We start from the raw sequence: 19310 nt of genomic DNA, 5'->3' as shown, positions 1-19310 counted from the left end.
AGCTGGCTGCCTGCTCCCAGGGAGCTGCTCTGGAGAAAGTGGCCGCATCGGTGAAGCTTCAGCCGCAGTGACAGTGGAAGGATCTGCTGCAGATTCTTCCGCTGTCGCTGCGGCTGAAGTTTCACTGATGCTGCCGCTTCCAGAGCAGCTCCCTGGGAGCAGGCAGACCGCCGCACGCCCTGGGAGAAAGTAATAGCTGCCCGCCCCCAAACAAAGCCCTGGTAACCTTGCGAAAAAAATCTTGTGTTCTCCACGTGAAGAAAGTCATTTGTAGCTTTGTTCTGACCCTCCTACCAGTCTCCAGGTGCCAATCCAGAAGTCAGCACTGCAGGTCCAGCAGCAAGTTCCAAGCCAAGTCACAGCCCAGACAGAGACAAGCTAGCAGGAAGCAGGCACCAGCCTCATGTCTCCAGGTCAGGACAAAATGGAGGCTGGCTAAAAGGCAAGTCTCCAATTTAAACCCCTGCAGCATTTCCAAAAAGGCACTCTCCTTCCAGAGAGAACCCCCAGGGAAGGAGAGCTGCTGCAGGGATTGAACACTCTCTGAGTTGCCTCTCTCTTCCCTGATCCCCCTCCCTTCTTCCCTTTCTGCCTCTCTCTCATTCACTCACTCACTCACCCCTCCCATCGGGTGAAAAAAAGGCAGGAACTTGCAGGAAGCACTTTCCTGCAGGTCCAGAAATGCCAAATCTTTCCAGATCAGGCCCAATTCGGATCAAAAACTTGAATCCCAGACCCAAAGTGCACATCCCTAGAAGTCACCATTTGGGATGGCTGGCCTGCAACCCACTTTCAGAGGCTTTGCAACCTACTTTTGGTTCCTGACCCACAGGGTAGGAAACACTGCCCTAATTAATTCCTTCCTTGCTTCTTTTGACTTCAAAGTGATCGTAATCTGTAAAGTATCCTGAATTGTTTATACTGGAGTGGGGAGACTTGGGAGTCAATGCACATCCCTCTCTAGGACACTGTAACTGTTAGGGGCTTGACCAGGTCTATTTCTCTTTCTCCTTCTAATTTCTCTTTTTAAAAATAGGAAACTGTTGCCCTTACACCCTCAGCACACTGTGGATCCTGGTATCAATGAGCATACTCAGTACATGTGAGGTGAGAGGATCTCCTATTTTTAGCGTACATGGCACAAGGCCATCAAGTTCATTATTAGAAGTAATGCACTTCAGACCACTCAGCTGCAATTTAATATTGGATTAGGGGTGAAAGGGCTACTGGATTCTGTAGCATTTGAATGTTTGCCTTTCATGTGTCATAAAATATAAAAGGAGGTGTGTGCTATTCACAGCATACCTGAATCAACAGACAGAACTGGATTTATTGGAGGCAATGGGATCGCTTGATATGGTAAGCAGGGCACTCTTTTCAGTGTTGAATCATTTTGGATTAAAACACTGAAATATCACTGAACAGCCAAAAAGAAAATGATGAAAGTTGTAGCTCTCAAAAACCTGGTTGTGTACATGTTACAGGCCCCCTTCTCATGAAACATACATCTTTCAAAAATCACTCTTGAACATTTTACATGAAAGAAACAAATCACTTTGAATTATTTTTATATTTTATTAGTCAAGTTTGCTGTTTTTACTAAAAGGCTCAAAGCTGTCCAGAAGAGCTGACATTACAGTGGAGTCAGCACTTTTTTCCTGCCTGCCTTGCTTTTATTATACTTTTTGGCATTGGAGCTAATTTTCTAATCAAGTAAATGTGTTTGAAAGTTTGATTCATAGAGAAACGTAAGGTACACTAAGTATCATTTAACCCTACTTTGAGAAATATGGCACTGATTCACTTTCTGTACTTTTTGCTACAACAGATTAACACTGTTCTGTACTTGATATTAGAGATGGGCACGAACCTGAATATGATGAACCAAAAAAACCCACGAACCAGGGCTTTCGGCCCTGCCACTTGCAAGCAGCAGGAAAGGGGCACGAACTGGGGCAGTGAACTTGCCCCAGTTCATGGGGGTTCGTGGTTCCTGGTTCGTGAAAATGCCATGAACCATGAACCCCATGTTTTTTTGTGGTTTGTGCCCTTGTCTACTTGATATATTGTGCGGGTCTCCACACTTCTGTTTAATGTGCAACATTGTGGAGAAATCTAATGAATTGATTATCTGTAGATTCAGACAACATATTAGATCAGGAAGAGTTGTTGCTTAAGAAAAATCTACAAAAAGGTGTGAAAAATAACTAAAGAGTCCTGTGGCAGCTTAAAGACTAACACATTTATTGCTGCATAAGCTTTTGTGAGCCACAGACCACTTTGTCAGAAGAAAAAATAAGCTCTAAAAACCCAATGCCAATATAAATACATTAGTCTTCAAGGTTCCACAAGACCCTATTTTGGCAGCAGAAGACTAACACAGCTACCCTTCTGAGAATTTGTTTTAAAGGTAAACAAATTTATGATGGCATGAGCTTTAGCAGGACTTGGTAAATCTGCCAAAGTTAGGCCCATTATGCACAGCCCACTTTAAGCCAGCAATGCTGAGCATACATGCTGATCAGTGCTGAAACAGCTTGGGGTCCCATCATTCTGCACTGCATGACTTCAAGGTAATTTGGTGCCTGCTGACGAGTTGAGACGTGTTTGTTTGGAGCTGCATATTCTGGGGGCTGGAGCTGACAATTTAAAAAAAAAATTGTGTGCATGGTAACATTGCAATGTTGGAACTCCTCCTCCCCATATTTGCTGATTGGGCTGTCCCATGCCCACTGGAGAGGCAATTGGTGGTGGAGTTCTGGGGGAAAATGTACTTTTCGTGCTTGTTCCACTCTCATTTATTTTTTTAAAGCCAAGCCAGGAAAGGGTTAAAATGCTGCTGCTTCATTCCCTCCTGGCAGTTTCCCTGAAGCTTTGTTCACAAATGGCAGTACAAAACACTAGTTTTTTTCCTCTTTGATATTAGCAGAAACCTGAAATGTGCTGGGCCCCCTTATCCCACACCAGCTCAAAGTGCTAAGGGGGTGGCAACGTATGACTTACCATTCATGGCTGTTGTATGGCTAAGTGTGTTGGGCTGGGGAAAGCAATGGTGAACTACCCTGTAAAAACTTCACTGCGAGACTCTGCGGATCTCTCTCGACGCGTTATAGGACAGAAAGGCCTGGAGGGGGACGATCTACGGAGTAGCCAAGGGTCGGACGCGACTGTGTGGCTTGGATCGGATCGGAAATGTGCTGGGAGGGAGGGAAAAGCAGCCATTTAATCCTTTCCTTTTAAAGCCAGGAGGAATGAACAGTAACCTTACTACTCATTCCTGTCTTTGAAAAAACAAAAACAAATTAGATGTGTGCATACCAGGGAGGAAGGAAGTAAATGGAAAAGCAGCTTCATGACCCTTACCTCGCTTTACTGATAAAAATGGTGGAAAAATAGTTCAGAGAGCTGAGGAGGGTGGGAGTGGTTACCAGCAGATCAATCAGCTCCCAACGAAAGGAGGTGGGGGGGGGGGGAGAGAAGCAGAACAGGAGTTTTTGATTCTTCATGGACAGAACATGCGCCAGCAGAGACTGAACAACAGCTTTAAAAAAATTGTGGAAAGTGTACAGGGGGGAAAATGGGGGAAAGACGACAAAAACTGTTTCTGCTTCCTATGACTCCCTTGCAGGTACAAAACTCAGGAGAACATGGGAAGCAGAATAAATTCTGAAATGCTATAAAGTGACCATGCGAAAAACACATTAGTCTCTTACCTACCAAAGCGAACACCACAGTACATTTGTTAACTTTAAAAATGCTGCAGGACTCTAATTTTCCCCAAACTTTTTAGCCTTGTTCATATGTTGAAGTGAATACACTTAACTTCCTACATGTATGTGCATATATATGATTGGAGAGCCAGCACACATTCACATTGCAGTTCAAACCAGGTGCCGGAACCTGGATAAATGTGGGGTTTATATCACATGTTCGGCTGTACATGTGTTGAATGTAACACAAGAATTACCCCATGCACATATTTTTTTAAAATCCTGAGTACGCTGTACACAGATTGTACATGTGTTCATTGTAACTTGTGAACAGGGTACCATTACATACAACTACATGCACCTTTTTTTTGCCCGTTTCTTCTTTTTTTTAAAAAAAAAAATGAAGTCAGCCTCTGAGGCAGAATGCAAGTTTCATTGGAGGAACATCAGTATGTTTGGGGTGGAGCTGTTCATCCCTTTCCCTTCTGACCACTCTTTGCCAAAAAATTTTCACAGGGAGGAGCTTTTTCCTTATGCAGGGAGGGGAAATACAAATGCCTTCGTGGAAAACAGATTAGTATGGCAATTTTCTGCAAAAAAAAAAATGGCCAGAAGGAAAAATGTCAAGCAGGCCCTTCCATGCCATTCTTCCAAGGATACTGGCTGCCTCAGAGGGCTCCTTTCAGCTTTTACAAATTAAATGACAAAAAAAATTCATGTATCTGCATGTAGCATGTAGTTTTGACCTCACTGTATGAGTCAAATTAGGAAAAACTAGGGGCCTGTTCACATAGTACTTTTTCCTGTGACAGTTTAATGTGTGGGCAATCACTTTGTAGCAGAGTCCCTTGAATAGGCCATCTCACCAAAAGAGAATTTCCTGTAATCAAGTTGAAAGGTCTGGTTAAGATCTAATGATTCAAGAGGAATCCAACATATATGTTGGAGGGTAACTGTGGGTGGAGGTCACCATGGCTGCTTGGGTGCCATCAAAAGGGCCCAGTAAAAGATTGCTTCTCCCAGGCAAAGAAATGTACAGTGTGCCTTACAAATGCGTGACCTCCTGGTATATCCCAAAGTACACTCAGCAGTTCATAGTTACACCTCTTTCCAAGTCTGATATTGTGCTTCTTAAATAGATCTTATAATTTTTCCCTATGTGAAAAGTATAAATAATCATTTTTACCATGCAAATAATAATTTCTGTTCAGTTTCACTAGCATTTCATATTACACCGTCTAGGATATTTTGGTCACAATCCTCTCCCCACTTACTCTAGAGTGAGTGGTTTAGGGATAGCAGCCTTCCTTTTGCGTTGAGGCGGGGGGGGGGGGGACTGCAATTCATCTTCCAACACCTTGTATTTTTGTGCTCTCTGTATCTGTTTCCCCAGTAAGTGTCCAAATCGTTTGACAAAAACAGTATTTCTCTTTTGGTTGAAAAATATTTCAGCCGTATTTGAAATTCTCCAGGTTTGTTGACATTCTACTCAAACTTACTATCTTTTACTGTCCTGAATGGTACTTGGACGATAACCAGACATGTATAGGTCGATTCCACTCAAGCTGGATTTCTAATAGCTTCAGTGCCTCTTACGTTTTTTGAGGGGAAGGGCTGAGGTGCTTACTTGTAGACTAAGTCCTAAAAGATTGAGGCTCTTCAATTGTAACTAATTTTTAATGGGCATATTTTCACCTGGGCAAGGATTAGAGACCCAGAAACACTGGCTGCTCTCATGAATTTCTTCTTGTACACAGAAAGACAGGAGTGTTACTTCCACACAGACATATTTCTCCACCTTGTTTCCAAACTGGAGTGCAGTTTTGGGGAGCATTCACATGACATTCTCTGTTCATTGTCGACTTTCAGGGATTTCAGTGTCTTCAATATACTCTTAAATCTGGAAAGATGTAGCCCAAACATGTTAGCATGCTATTGAAAGTCCTGCCAACAACACATTCATTTTGACAGCTTTGTTTAAAAAATCAACAATTGCTTCAATGATGTAGCAAGTACTGATTTTTTTAAAAGCCCTCAGAAAGATCTCTGGTAGCACAGTAGGAGAAAAATATAAGGAAAATGGTAGCTGATGAAAGAAGGTGCCCAGAAAAGAAAACTTCTGTGTGGGTGCTCTATTGCCAATATGAACAACATGAGCAGTGAATGCACAGGAGAGAGTCCTTACCATATGGATGGAGCCAAAGTGTCCTTTCAGCCTCCCCCTTACCCATGAGAATAGCAACTGAGGCTTTGGCAGAGGGCTTCCTTGGTATACCTCTGCTGCTATTCTGGCAAGTCCTGTGTTGCTGTTCACCCATGGGTTAGGGGGTTCAAGAGATGCATAATAAAGGGGAGGGTTCTGCTGAAACCTCTGTTGCTGCTTAGGCTAGGGATGGTGGGATCTGATGGTCTTGGCTTGTTCATGCAGGAAAAAGCAATGGAGGTGCTTGTGATAGGGAGGGGAGAACACTGAGCCTCTGCGCCACCTATTGTTCTTATGATTTAAAGCAAATCTTGGGCAATTATTTCCATTGTCATTCTTCAGCTTTTGCAGTTTGTCAAACATGCAACAGTTTTTACATCTGATTGTGGTATATCCTTGCCATTTTTGATTTCTCCTGTCACTAGAATTCGGCCACATCAGGGCACATGAGCATTAGATGCTCTCGCACTGTTTTCTCTACTGTACCCATTTTGAGATAAAAGGTTTCCTTTCCTATTGATTGGACAAGGAATTAGCAGGGATGTTAGCCTCTCTGCCCCTCACTAAAGTGCCAGCCAGCACATCTGAAATAGAAGAGTAAAATAATCATGCCAAGTAAATCCTGGTACAGATAATTCTCCCATGGCCTTTTATCCCTTAAGAACAAAGGAAGGAAGGGTATACATACTCTCCGTGCTGCTATTTAATTCCTTTGGGACTACAAATACTTTTTTGCTGGAATTGTGAAAAATCACATCTTCTCAGGAGAAATTGTTTCATCAGTACTGAATTCTGTTTCCCAACTACGAGCATTTGTTTTGATGTTGTATATAATTCCTGGAAAGGTCCGTTTTCTTCTCATGCCAGTTTTTACTCTGGTATTGAAACTGTTTATGCCAGGCATGTAACTCCATGTTCTAAAACAATACACTCACCATCAGAATGAGGCAGACTAATAGATCTGGTATAATGCATAAATCTGCCCATTGTACATCACATATTCTAAAGTCCATTAATTAAAGTATTTTTAAAAGCTTCATAAATAATACTGTTTAAAGTGTCATAAATAATAACATTTTCAGTTCACTACAAGTCATGTTATTCCCTCCCCCCCTTTAACTTCTATGCTTATGTTCCAACTTCATCCTATGAACAGTACAATCATGTCATGTTGCCTTCCTTAGCCTCTGAGAGGTGAGAGCAGCTGGAGATTTCTAAGCAGGCCAATAAAAACTTTCATCATATTTTCTTTGTAATGAAATAATCATATGAGTATGTGCTCTATCTGGTGCTGCTCTTTTCGGACAATATTTCTGTTCTTAAATGTAGCAACAATAATGTGTACATGAGCCAAAGGGGATTCAGGCCTGTTTGAACATAAGTGTGTCCTCCCCTCCTTTTTGTCTCTTGCAATGGTGCATACAAGTCCTGCGGGCATGAGACAGCTGTGTACAACCTTCTCTTGTGCTGTGGTGGCTGATGTGTGAGTGGTGGATTGTGGCTGGGACATCCACTCCCCAACACAGGTCACAGGCCACATGGACACTTTCATGCTACACAACACAGCACTGCCATCTTTTTGGTGATGCCATTTGATGTTGAAAAAGAAAGTGAAGTGGGCTCTCTTCAAATGTATATGCAAATGAGCTGTTATGGTGTGGTAGGTAAATGCGGCATCCCCCTCCCTTAATAAAATTGTGTAAACAAAGCTACTTGGAATTTCTTTGAAATGCAGGTCCCTCGAGTTCAGATGAGTATTTTCTAGCAGGGACACAGCTTGTTGATCCAGGCAGGCATTTAGTAGCCATTGCCAACACTGAGCAGGAGTGTATTTTAGCAATTGGCAAAATTTGTTTTACATTTAATAGATCTGTGGAAAGACAAGGTGGATGAGCTTTCCACATGGAAACCTAAGAAGTGTCAACCCACATATGAGATGTGTCCACTCCATACTAACTATTGAAAACCCATTTTTTAAATATATGGCTTAAATAGCTGTCTCAGATTATGACACTGAGTGACCATTTTATTTGTCTTTATAGGTTGTCCAAATGGACCAGAAGCTGAACCTCATCACTGACCTGCTGCACCATCTGGTTTCCAGCCAGGGAGGAAACCAAGGCAGCAACAGATCATCTCAAAGGAATGACATTAATCCTAACCTCTTTCTCTCCAGCAACACTCTCCCTACCTATGAGCAACTGACGGTTCCACGGAGCATCCAAGATGACGTATCTTGATGCAGCAGAGTTTTCTTCTTTTTAAATGACACTGAACATTGTGAATCTTGATGAGGTAGGAAAGGGACAAATCAAAACTCATAATTAGCCATAAAATAATTAAACTTGTCTGCTAAATCAATGTTACTAACCTCAAATGTATTCTTCCAAAGACAATCATTCAGACAACCATGAAACCTTAAAGCCTGCACTGTGTCGTTTTTAATGTGGTACATGTGTTAGTTCTATTTTTTATTCTGGTGTGAATTAATCATAGTAGTGCAATCTGTCGTTACACTGAAAGACCAAAAACAATAAGCAATAATAATAAAACAGGCAGTCTACCCGGTATTGCTGCTGCCAGCGAAGTTGTGGAAGTCTTGCACCAAGCCTCTGAAGTGGTTTGATAACTCTGCAGCAGCTATGCTTGGCGGATTGCATCCTGTGGTTCTTTAATAATAGCAATACTTGAACAGAGACGGTAATGTGTTCTTTCTGTTTATGATTCTGCTGATAGTAATATAGTTTTACTAATAAGATTCTAAAGGAAAATAATGTATGTTGACTGTATTATATAAACTTACCACTGCCATTCTAGAAAATGGTAAAAGCACACATTTGATTGATTTCTTTTCCTGTTTCTTTTTTAGCCTGTTACATAAATCTAAGATAATGCTGTTTTTTTTTATTCTGTTTTTCTTCAGAGAAGAATTAGTGCTTTAGAATTAAAATGAAAAACAATATAAATTTTTGCAAGATGTAATGATTTAATAGAAGCAATTAAATATTGCAAAGATAAAGGGTAATTCATTTTTTAAAAACCATACTACTGCCAAAGAATGTATATATAGTATTTATGGCAACCATCTGAGCATACTTGTCCTGAAGGAGCTTTGAAAGTTCATTGCTTTTTATACTGTTTGTAGGTTTAGTTTGTTTCTTAATGTACTGTAATAAGCACAGATCTAGAATGACTGGATCTTGTGGGTCAAGGTCTTGACCCTGCAAGTGGTGTTATGGGGAGCAGTTGCAGTAGCATTGGACATTGCAGTGCCCCATAGCCAACTGCTTGGTCACCTCCACATTTGGCTGGCACACTCCTTTATAATGTCTGAAAGGGAAGTTATGAAGAAGCACTTCAGCCCTTTGGATCTTATCTGACTTTATAAGTAACAGCACTTCTCTATAGCACTCAAAGTTGTTCTGTACATGAGGCCAGAATTGGTAGCAGGAGTCACTCATGCTTCTGCAAGTTCTGCTCTGCTAATATAAAAGTTAGCTATTATTCAGGAAAATATTCTGCATGCAGGATTATAACAAGGGTGTTTGTGTACTCTCATACATCCCATGGAGAGCAGATTTTGGAATTTGCCTGCTTCAGAATCTCATTTCTTGTTCATTTTTTAAAGCAAGTTTCTGCCCACTCTAGGAAGATAGTTTGGAAATGTATGATCTGCCCATGCAGTAGTTGTTGATGCAACAGATTGCTGACAGAGGACCCATTCCCCCTGCTTATTGCTACTGAATGAAAGTAGTGCATGGGTGTCCCCTTATGAATGGGTGTCACAATATGACAGTGGGGGGGCATAGGGTTTGATACTTCAGTGCTGGTAGATACATGGCTCCTGAGTGGTGAACACTCCTTGGCATGAGCAATGATGGTCTCTTGAATTGGGAAGATCTGGGTTGAAATCCTCACTTGGTTCATGCAGCTCAGTTATTTTGTCTCAGCTTAGTAACAACAACAACAACAACAACAACATTCGATTTATATACCGCCCTTCAGGACGATTTAACACCCACTCAGAGCAGTTTACAAAGTATTTCATTATTATCCCCATAACAACAAACACCCTGTGAGGTGTGTGGGGCTGAGAGAGCTCTTAGAAGCTGTGACTGACCCAAGGTGACCCAGCTGGCTTCAAGTGAAGGAGTGGGGAATCAAACCCGGTTCTCCAGATTAGAGTCCCGCGCTCTTAACCACTACACCAAAATGGCTCTCACACCAAAATGGCTCTGTTAGCCTATGTTGTGAGGGAAAATGGACCTCTCTGTATATAATGTCCTGCATTCCTTGGCGAAATGAATGTATGGTGTCAGTGGCCCATGTCAGGTGCTGCTGTCCCTTTTGCAACCATGCATCTGAATGGTTCAGAAGTAACAGCCCCCCCCCATGCCGCTGCCACTGCATCATGACATCAGGCCTCTCATTCATCATCAAGTGCTGAGTAATCAATCAGTGTGTATGCAGCAATCAAAGAAAACTGACAAAAGAAAGAGATTTTCAACACAATTTGAAGCAAGACCTAAATGTTGTATGAAGTGGCACTCAGTTCTACAGGAATTAAAGGTTTCAGTTGAATAGTCCACTAATAAACTGCTGCTGTGCCTATTCACACATACATGGTCATCACTTGTGTACTACTACATAAGGTAGTGGCTCACATTGTCTGAATTAGCCTTTCGAGATAGGCTTTCTCTGGTGCTTCACATCAGCTCAAACAGAATGCTTTTCAGTGGTAGTCGTACACAATTTCAGCTGTGCATTCAGCTGCTGCATGCACATTACTCACGTATATGCAGAAATTAATGTATATGCAGAAAATGTGTATTAATGTATATGCAGAAAACAAGGTGAAATAGAGAAGGAAAGTTGTTCTCAATCCAGTTTACTGTAAGCCCTAGAAGTTGTATGAATGGGCACTGAATTGTACAGATATCTAAATTCCCATATTACGAACCATTAATTCTGCTTAATGAGCATCATTGCAGATTTTGGCTCTTTCTGATGACGAACTTAATTTTTCCTGACCCCAATTTTTCATTTTTAGTTTTGTTTATTTTATTGTCTTTGCAAAACATGATTGGCCCTAGTATAGCACTTAAACATATATAGATCCAGAGGAGTTAGCTGTGTTAGTCTGTAGTTGCAAAATAGTAAAAAGTCCAGTAGCATCTTTAAGACTAACCAACTTTATTGAGGCATAAGCTTTTAAGAACCACAGCTCTCTTTGTCATGCATCTGACAAAGAGAGCTGTGGTTCTTGAAAGCTTATGCCTCAATAAAGTTGGTTAGTCTTAAAGGTAAATGTATATAATTTATTGTGGGGTCTTGATCCATCCAAGGGAGCTGCATCTCAGAAAAGGAGATCTCAGAAAAGGGATGTCCTTGGCAGATGAGATGGCAAGTGGAAGTACCTCTTCTTTCTTCTCCCTCCCAGCCCCTCTTCTCTTTGAAAACAAAGGTTGGTGGCTGACACTGGGTGTGCAACTGTACAAAGCATCCCTGCTAGGCCCTTCCAACTCTGGCAGTGATCATCTTATGTTATCTTGGCAAGCATGCATGTTCAGCATTTGTTTCTAGAGTAAATGGTGCACAATGGACTATGAAGCCATTAGACTAGAATACCCAGCTTAATGAAAAAGATAAAGGGAAGTACTTAAAATTTTGCATATCTTGGTCCATTGGCCTTTCCCCACCAGCCCTGTTTTACTGTAACAACAAGCAGGAGACCTGGGTCTGTTCATTTCCTGGCTTCAGCTGCCAGGAGAAAGTACAATAAGTTAAATGGCCTTAAGGATAGTTATCAAGGGAAAATTCTAAATCCAGTGGAGAGATATCCTGAGCAACATTTAACCTTGTACAGTTTATAACAAGCAAAGCTCCAGCATATGTAACTGTTAACTGGATATTTTCTAACACCAAGTCCTGAAAATGCTGGACTTCCACACTAGAAATTGTAGTGTTATTGAGGCAATTCTTTTCTACAATAAACTGGAACAGAATTAAAATAATTATGAAGTCCTTAAAGACCAACTAGATTTCCAAGGTATGAGCTTTTGAGAGAAAAGCTCCCTTTGTCAGAAATGAAGAGTGGAAACAGGGCTTTTTTTCAGCCAGAATGCAATGGAATGGCGTTCTGGCACCTCTTGAAGATAATCATATGTCCAGTTGCCCCACCCACCACCACCGATCTCCAGACAGAGATCAGTTCCCCTGGAGGACTAATAGTTTATTAAGCCCCTTCAGTGTGCTCTGTAAAGATTTGGAGCACACTGACAAACTTCCTGCCCTGCCGATAGTCCTCGCCTGACAGCTGAAGACAGGGTTTAAAGTGTTTCCGGACTGGGAGGGGGGAATTCCAGATGAAATTTAAAGCACCCCTTTTGCTTCCCCAGGAGTTGCCCCAGGTGCTGGCAACTGAGTTCCACCACCTTTTTCTCCAGAAAAAAAGCCCTGAGTGGACATAAATCTGATACTAAAAAATCCCAACATTCAAACACCAGTGGGAGAATATTTCAGTCTTCTGGGACATTCTCAAGCAGAGACATTTCAATGAGAAATTACAATGCAAGATTACTGAAATTGAGTTTATTTGCAAATTTGGAACAATGGATCCCTCAGGATTAAATCAGAACATAGGATTTTTCTTGCATTGTAGATGCTAATTTTCTGCACTTTGCATCCTTGCTCTATCAAGCTAATTACGTGTATTATAACTAGCTTCTTGACACTCTAAGAGTCTCTCTTCACAAGACATCTTACATAAGTAGGATCAAGTGAAAAATCTTACACTTGTTCTCCCACTGTGGATAAACATGCTCCACTAGAGAAAGAGTACATTTGAATATAAGACCACACAGAAAGTAAGTCACTTGAGCATCTCCAAGTAAGATGTCTTGTGTAGAGAGACTCTGATTTACAATGCCCCTCCCACTCCCTTAGTGGATTATAAAGACTCCTTCTTTCTTCCACTCCTCATATCTGATTAAGGGCACTTTGATTCTCCAAAGCTCATATCTTGGAAACCTAGTTGGTCTAAGGTGCCATTGGACGTGGATCTTGCTCTTCACCTACAATTTGTGGCAGTGCATCCCATAAGTTTTGCATTGTATGAAGCAATACTTCCTTTTCTTGTCTTTGTCCTGAATCTAAATCTGTCATGATTAGAAATGAGCATGAACTGAAATATGAACCAGAGTTTGGCACAAACTGGGCCAGATTGTGGTTCACGAACCGGTGGTTTGTCGGAGCCCATTTCTGACGAACCGCCACGAACTTTAGGCTGGTTAGTTTGGTTCATTTTTTGGTTCGTCACTGCAAACAGCCTAATTTGGGTCTGCAGTAATTCCATTGGCATCTTAATGGAATTAGGATTCCACAGAGACTAATTTTTGTCAAGAATATACTGTTAGATTTTTAACTGGAAAACAGTGAGAATCTATCAGATGCATAATGAATTGTGATAGTTGCTTCGACAGAGATTGGAATTAATCATTCATCTAATATAAAAATAAGCATTGTAGGAAACTCATGCCGTGTCCTAAAACTGGGAAACATTGCTTTAAAAATTATTCTGTTAAAACAAACTAGCCATTTTAGGACTCATTTGGTATTATATAATGGTGGTGGTAATGGGGGTGATGATGGTGGTGATACAAATCATACATTGGACTTTCAATGCTTTCCATTGGGACAAAACCTAGAGCAGTTAGTATGGTCCGAGAATATGTTTAAAAAAGATTCATATCCCAGGTTTGCAGAGACTACATCCAAGCTACTATTTGTTTCAGAATTTACTAAAAAAAATAAACATGTGAAATAATAATAACTGTCCTTATATACTGCTTTTCTAGACAGATTAATTCCCCACTCAGAACAGTGAATGTCAGTGTTGTTATTATCCCTACAATATAGCTCGAGAGCTGGGGCTGAGAGGAGTGGCTTACCCAAGGGCACCTACTGAGCTCATTGCAGTGGTGGGATTCAACCACTATGCTACAGATGTAGGTAAATCAAATATTATACCATGTTCTGTATGTTTAAACAGATATGAATATTAGGAGAGCATTCATAATATTATTACATTAAATTTCATAATACTATTACATATATTTAAAATGTTACTACTGCATCTGCCCCCACCTTCATGAATCAGTATGAAATTCAATCTATTAGAAAGTTCTCTACTACGGGTATGCGATCTGGAATTCATGAACCAGGTAAATAGCTAGATTTATGCCAATCTGGCATAATCAAGCTATGCCTTATCACATTGGAGAATCCCAGATTGGATTCGGGAAGCCAGATGCTGATGAGCTGGATTATTTGGCTTCTCCAAGCTTTTTTTTTTCAGGCATGAGTGAAAGCAGGTAAAACTGTCTCCCTTGCCCCATGCCCTCACAGCTCCCCATGTTTCTGGCTGGCACCTCTCCCAGCTTCTCTTCAAAGTACATCCTCCTGTGTCTCATTAAATGGAATGCGGAATACATTTAAAATGGCTCACTGTTCCTGTTGTACAGCACATACATTTTTAACGGAGTAGGAAGAACTTTTAAAAACGTAAACAGGGGTTACTCTGGGGCATTATCTTTAATGGAAAACCAAAAGAAAACTGATATGATTTTGAATCTGTTTTTTAAATGAAGTACACTGTTGTAATTTCAGGCTGTTAATTTCTTAATAAAACACAGGACAGAAATTATATGTTTTTTTAATTTGTCTGTGTTTCATTGCTTTGATATATAACTAAGTTTTTATATCATGACTTTATTTTTGTCTTGTGTATATTGTGCAACACAATGAAGGGTGAAGTGTTTCTGTAATGGGCTAGATAGCACACACACACACACACACACACACACCCCAGACCATCAGGTGGTAAAAATGGTGCAGGAGGGAAGGTTGATGTCCCCTTTCCATGTTCAGTGCAGTTGCAATCTGAATTGGGCTTACATTATTTCCATTTTTTTAAACTTTCCTTTTAATGTTCTTTTGGACATTTTCTCTAGGTACTTTGTGGAGGAATCACAAAGAGAGCTAAAGGGTGGGGTCAGCATGACCCTGCAAGACAGCAAAATGTTGCTCCCCTTATCAAAATAGATAGGAGCCACTGACATGGGAAGAAATAAAACTGATAACCTTATTTTTACTGTGGCCATAACTTTGGTTCAGTGTGTTCCAGAGAAACATGCTCAGCCAGGAAAGAACAACTATTAGCAATATAATGTCAATGCAGATACAATCTATATATCTATTTTCAAATCTGTCAGCTTATAAGAAGTTAACATCAATGTTAATAAATGTTTTAAAATTTAAAAAAATCTGTCAGCTTTGGATAATTTTCTATGGCCATAGAAATTAATAGAGTATCAGATTAAAGCACAGAACACATTGAATTTATCCACATAATTAGATAAATTCAGAGGAAGAAACCTAAGGTAAGGTACACTCTGCAGTTTTTGAAACTTCTGGTGTTATTGCTATTCAGATTTCTTGCTTAAGTATATTGAAATGAGTCTTCAGCTACTGGCTCAGATGCTAATATGTTTGTGAACATTCCAATAACTCAAAGGTTTAAAAATCTGTCAACAAACCAAGCCTACAGAGCGTCTGTTTCCTCTTAGTGAGAAGGGGATTCAACCGAGAAGGGGAAAGACAGGACTGTCAAAGTATTGGATAACTGTTAGAGAGATAGAGAGACTTCAAAACCAAATTAACGAATAAACTAGGTAAGATACAATCTTAAGGCTTCACAAGACAAGAGGCCTCTAAATTTTAAAAAGTTACAAGTTTTAGATCAATTATATCATTTTTCTTTTTTGCCTTTTGCAGCTAGAGGAACATTTCAGATCAGGAGTGTAGTACAGGGAGTGAGGAGATCTAACCATTTACCTACACTATTTTCCATGTCTCAATTCCTCCTCCCAGCTGCTATTTGACCTAAAGGAGGAAAACATAAGATGAGTCAGTACATTTTCCTGAGTAGGGAAAATAGTTTGGGGGCAGAGGAATGCATGAGATCAGAAAAGTAGAAGAGTTCCCCCTCCAACATACCATGGACCCATATCAAATTAGCCCCACGGTTGTTTGTTGCCTTTTAAAAAGTCATGTGAGATCCCATGTGATATCTAGTTGGGTTCTGACAGTGTGAATGGTATGTATGAATAAACAAGTATGTAAGCCATTTTCAGGCATTACGTTTGACAAAGAACATACTATACACAATCCTCACAGTATGTGTGATTTCAGTTTTATCATAAAGGGGCAATGCACGTATATTGCAGGTTCCGAACACATGTACCAGAATTCTGGCTTCCCGGGTTTCTGGTATATGTGTACTAGGGCTAAAAGTATGCATGTTGCCCCTTTCAGACAAAATGGCAATCATGTATTTCAGGAAGACGTATAGCATGTTCTCCCCATACTTGCTGTCAACCATAGTGCCTGAAAGGGGCTAGAGAAATGAAATTAACACAAAAAGGTATTATGCATACATTATAAAATTCATAAATGTGCTGAGTCTCTTATATATCTCAGTTGAATTCTTACTCTGGCTGGCAGCTACAATCTGAAGGGAACTATCGCTAACTTGATATTGAACATTTTGCATTATGAGCATGAAAAAAATGGATAAGTAAAACCAGTTCTGAAATCTTGGAGAGTTTGCTGCATTTTTTTTTCTTGGTCTGGCAAAATGCCCAAGGATTTAGCCTGAGTTAATCCAACCTTGGCTTTCCATAGCAGGCACCCAGAGAACAAAGGAAGTAAAGCTTCCACAGCCTCATTGGTTGGATTTCTGCTAAATCACTCAGCCAGGTGCAGCAAAAGTCAGATCAACAACTCTCCAAGGGCTTCAAAGAGAAGCAAATCTTTCAGGAGCAAGCCGCATCACTTAGGAGTGCCATAATTCCTTCTATAGAAGAATGTTAACCAGCGCCACTTTCCCATTTTTAACTTGTTTGGAAAGCTGTTGATCTGATTATTGTATGTCTTCCTGAACTAGTTATCTTGGTTACAGGCAGCTGCTCTAAAATATAATGCTTCCCAAACATGATTATTTACTTATTTATTTTAGAATGCTTTTATGCCTCCTTTCTCCTATCAAGCAGAATCCAAGATGGTTTACAATAACTCACCTACCATTATGATCCTACAATTGAAACAATAATAATAATGACATAAATTTCTCACATACAGAAAGTCTCAGCCAACCCCTCATCCCATGGAGGTACAGAGGGTGAGGCTGAACAGCTGGTATTCCTCAGCCGTGGCTCGAAAATTCTCCCTTGGAAGAAACGGACTCAGACAGATTCTTTTGTCAACCTACATTTTTAGTTTAACTTCTTAACACAGAAAATAGCAGCAGTAATGTTTAAGATGACTTCTCTTAGTTATATAATTTATTATTTAAATTATTTATTGTATGGATCCACAGACAATTTCTGTGAGCAGAAGGGAGGGGGATGGTTTTCACCAATTTCCACCTTCTGTTGCAGACTTCCAGTTCCCCCTCATGCGTTTCCCAGGAGCAGTATTTGGGAGGAGGGGTATTTGGGGCTGCAGGGGAAAAGGAGCAGAAATTCGTTCTGTAAGCAGAAATTACTGCTGGATCCCAGCCATGGCTTTCCCCCGCCCATCCCCAGAAATAATTGGGAAATCTTTTACATGGTGGCATTCAATGATTCAAGCAGGCTGATAGGATCTGGTGAGAGGACAGATGAGTAGTAGATTTAGAGGAACACGTCAGAACTTAAAGACCATCATATTCTACAGCTGCATTAAACTACAAGGATCTAATTTCTGTACATAAAACATTCCTTGGGGACTTCATGCTTATTAATCATTGTAAGACAGCATAAACAGTAAAGGTTCTGTATAAATAAGTAATAAAAGAACGGATGTCTAGAGTTGTCTTCTTTGGTGAATGAACCAGAAAACTCAACTTTGTGATAAGAGTATATTCTTCAAGTTAACTATAATTCTATATGCTTAATTTCGAGTCACCATCTTGATTGCAAATGGAGCCTGTTTGGAAGTATTCTTCAAATGTTCTAAAGATAAATTGACACATTGCACAGTAGCAATGCCAGGTGTGCTATCAAGAATACACATGACAGGTATTACACATGACACTTTCACACTTTTTGGAGCACATGTAAGCAATCCTGCATGGCACACTTGAAGAGGTAATGCATATGGCCCAATTCTCAAGTTACTTTTGATCCGTCAAAATCATTGCAAGTTAGCTTTGCCATGTTTATTTTGTGTTATAAATATTTTTGTTTTAATGTGCTCTTCTGTGGAGAGATCTGGCATTTATCACATTGGATGGGTGGGGAGAAATACTGAAAACCAAGTTTGTCCTGATAGAGTAAATACTGATTTACTCTACACATCATGGGGCATTCAGATTCCACATGACAAAACAGATGTAAAATCATTTCATGGAGACATAAAACCCTGTTTTAAAGTAACTTGAGGGCCAAGTCTTATAGCACAAATTGCTCAGCTGAGACATAATCCACCAGGACGTTTGCTTTCACATTACTGTCATTCATTTTGTGCTGTTTTGCTCCACAATCCTGAAGGCTAGGAACATGCCTTTTTTAAAACTGATGTCTGGTATCTTGTCATTGTAAGTTGCAAGCAAGGCCATGCTGACTTCAAGATTTACCCCAACTCCTTGAAGTATACAGGAAAGCAAGCCTTCAACATCATGAAGTGGGTCTGATTAAAGTTGCTAAAAGGTTTACAGCATTTTGCTTATAATTCTAATATGCTTGGGCCTAAAGCTCTGTTTTATCATGTTGTGAGATTTGACCAATGGAACAACCAAATCCATTTTGTTTTTCAGTTAGCTTGAAAAGCAGTACATTTCTCATGACAAATTACAGCCAGGCAGGCCCTTTGCTCCCTGCATGTAAACTCTCTCTGCCATCTCCTTTACTTATTTGGACAACTAATTTTGTTTCTCATTTTCTTTTTTCCATCCCTGTCATCTACAAAACAAAAATGGCATGAGGAGGAGAGAAGATACAGCTCTTCCCAACTTTGTACAAATATGTGTGAATATCGTTAAAGGGTTGCTGGGGAAGGGGAACTTTTCAGGACCATCTGGTTAAAATTGTTCTGTGGTTTTTTGATGGTAAATGACCAAGGAGGTCTCTGAGGAATTTTATTTCTGAAAGATAGACTGCAGAAAAATAAATAATTGCTAATTGTTCATGCATTGAAATGTAATTCACCTGGAATAAATCCCATTGGTAAGATTATACAAATAAAAACTGAATATAGTGATTAAATGGGGTATTTTTAAAGAGGCAATGTAATAATAAAGAAATCTTCCACTTTCTTATTTTAAAAAGTGCTTTGGTTCTGAGGGAACAGATGGTGCC

At 40.1% G+C, this 19310-nt stretch overlaps 1 protein-coding gene across 1 annotated transcript in view; it reads left to right on the top strand.

The window, feature by feature from the left end:
* The window catches only part of KCNQ1 (potassium voltage-gated channel subfamily Q member 1), a 520763-nt gene extending 510051 nt beyond the window's left edge, over positions 1 to 10712 (top strand). Inside the window, exon 17 of the mRNA XM_054972676.1 lies at positions 7956 to 10712. Coding sequence (XP_054828651.1) covers positions 7956 to 8153 — 198 coding nt within the window. The 3' untranslated portion in view covers positions 8154 to 10712. The remainder of the gene's footprint in view (positions 1 to 7955) is intronic.
* The last annotated feature ends 8598 nt before the right edge of the window (positions 10713 to 19310 follow it).

Source organism: Eublepharis macularius, chromosome 2 (genome assembly GCF_028583425.1).
Source record: "Eublepharis macularius isolate TG4126 chromosome 2, MPM_Emac_v1.0, whole genome shotgun sequence".
Classification (NCBI taxonomy): domain Eukaryota; kingdom Metazoa; phylum Chordata; class Lepidosauria; order Squamata; family Eublepharidae; genus Eublepharis; species Eublepharis macularius.
The sequence above is the reverse complement of the archived record's forward strand: the minus strand, read 5'-3'. Positions and strand labels throughout refer to the sequence as shown.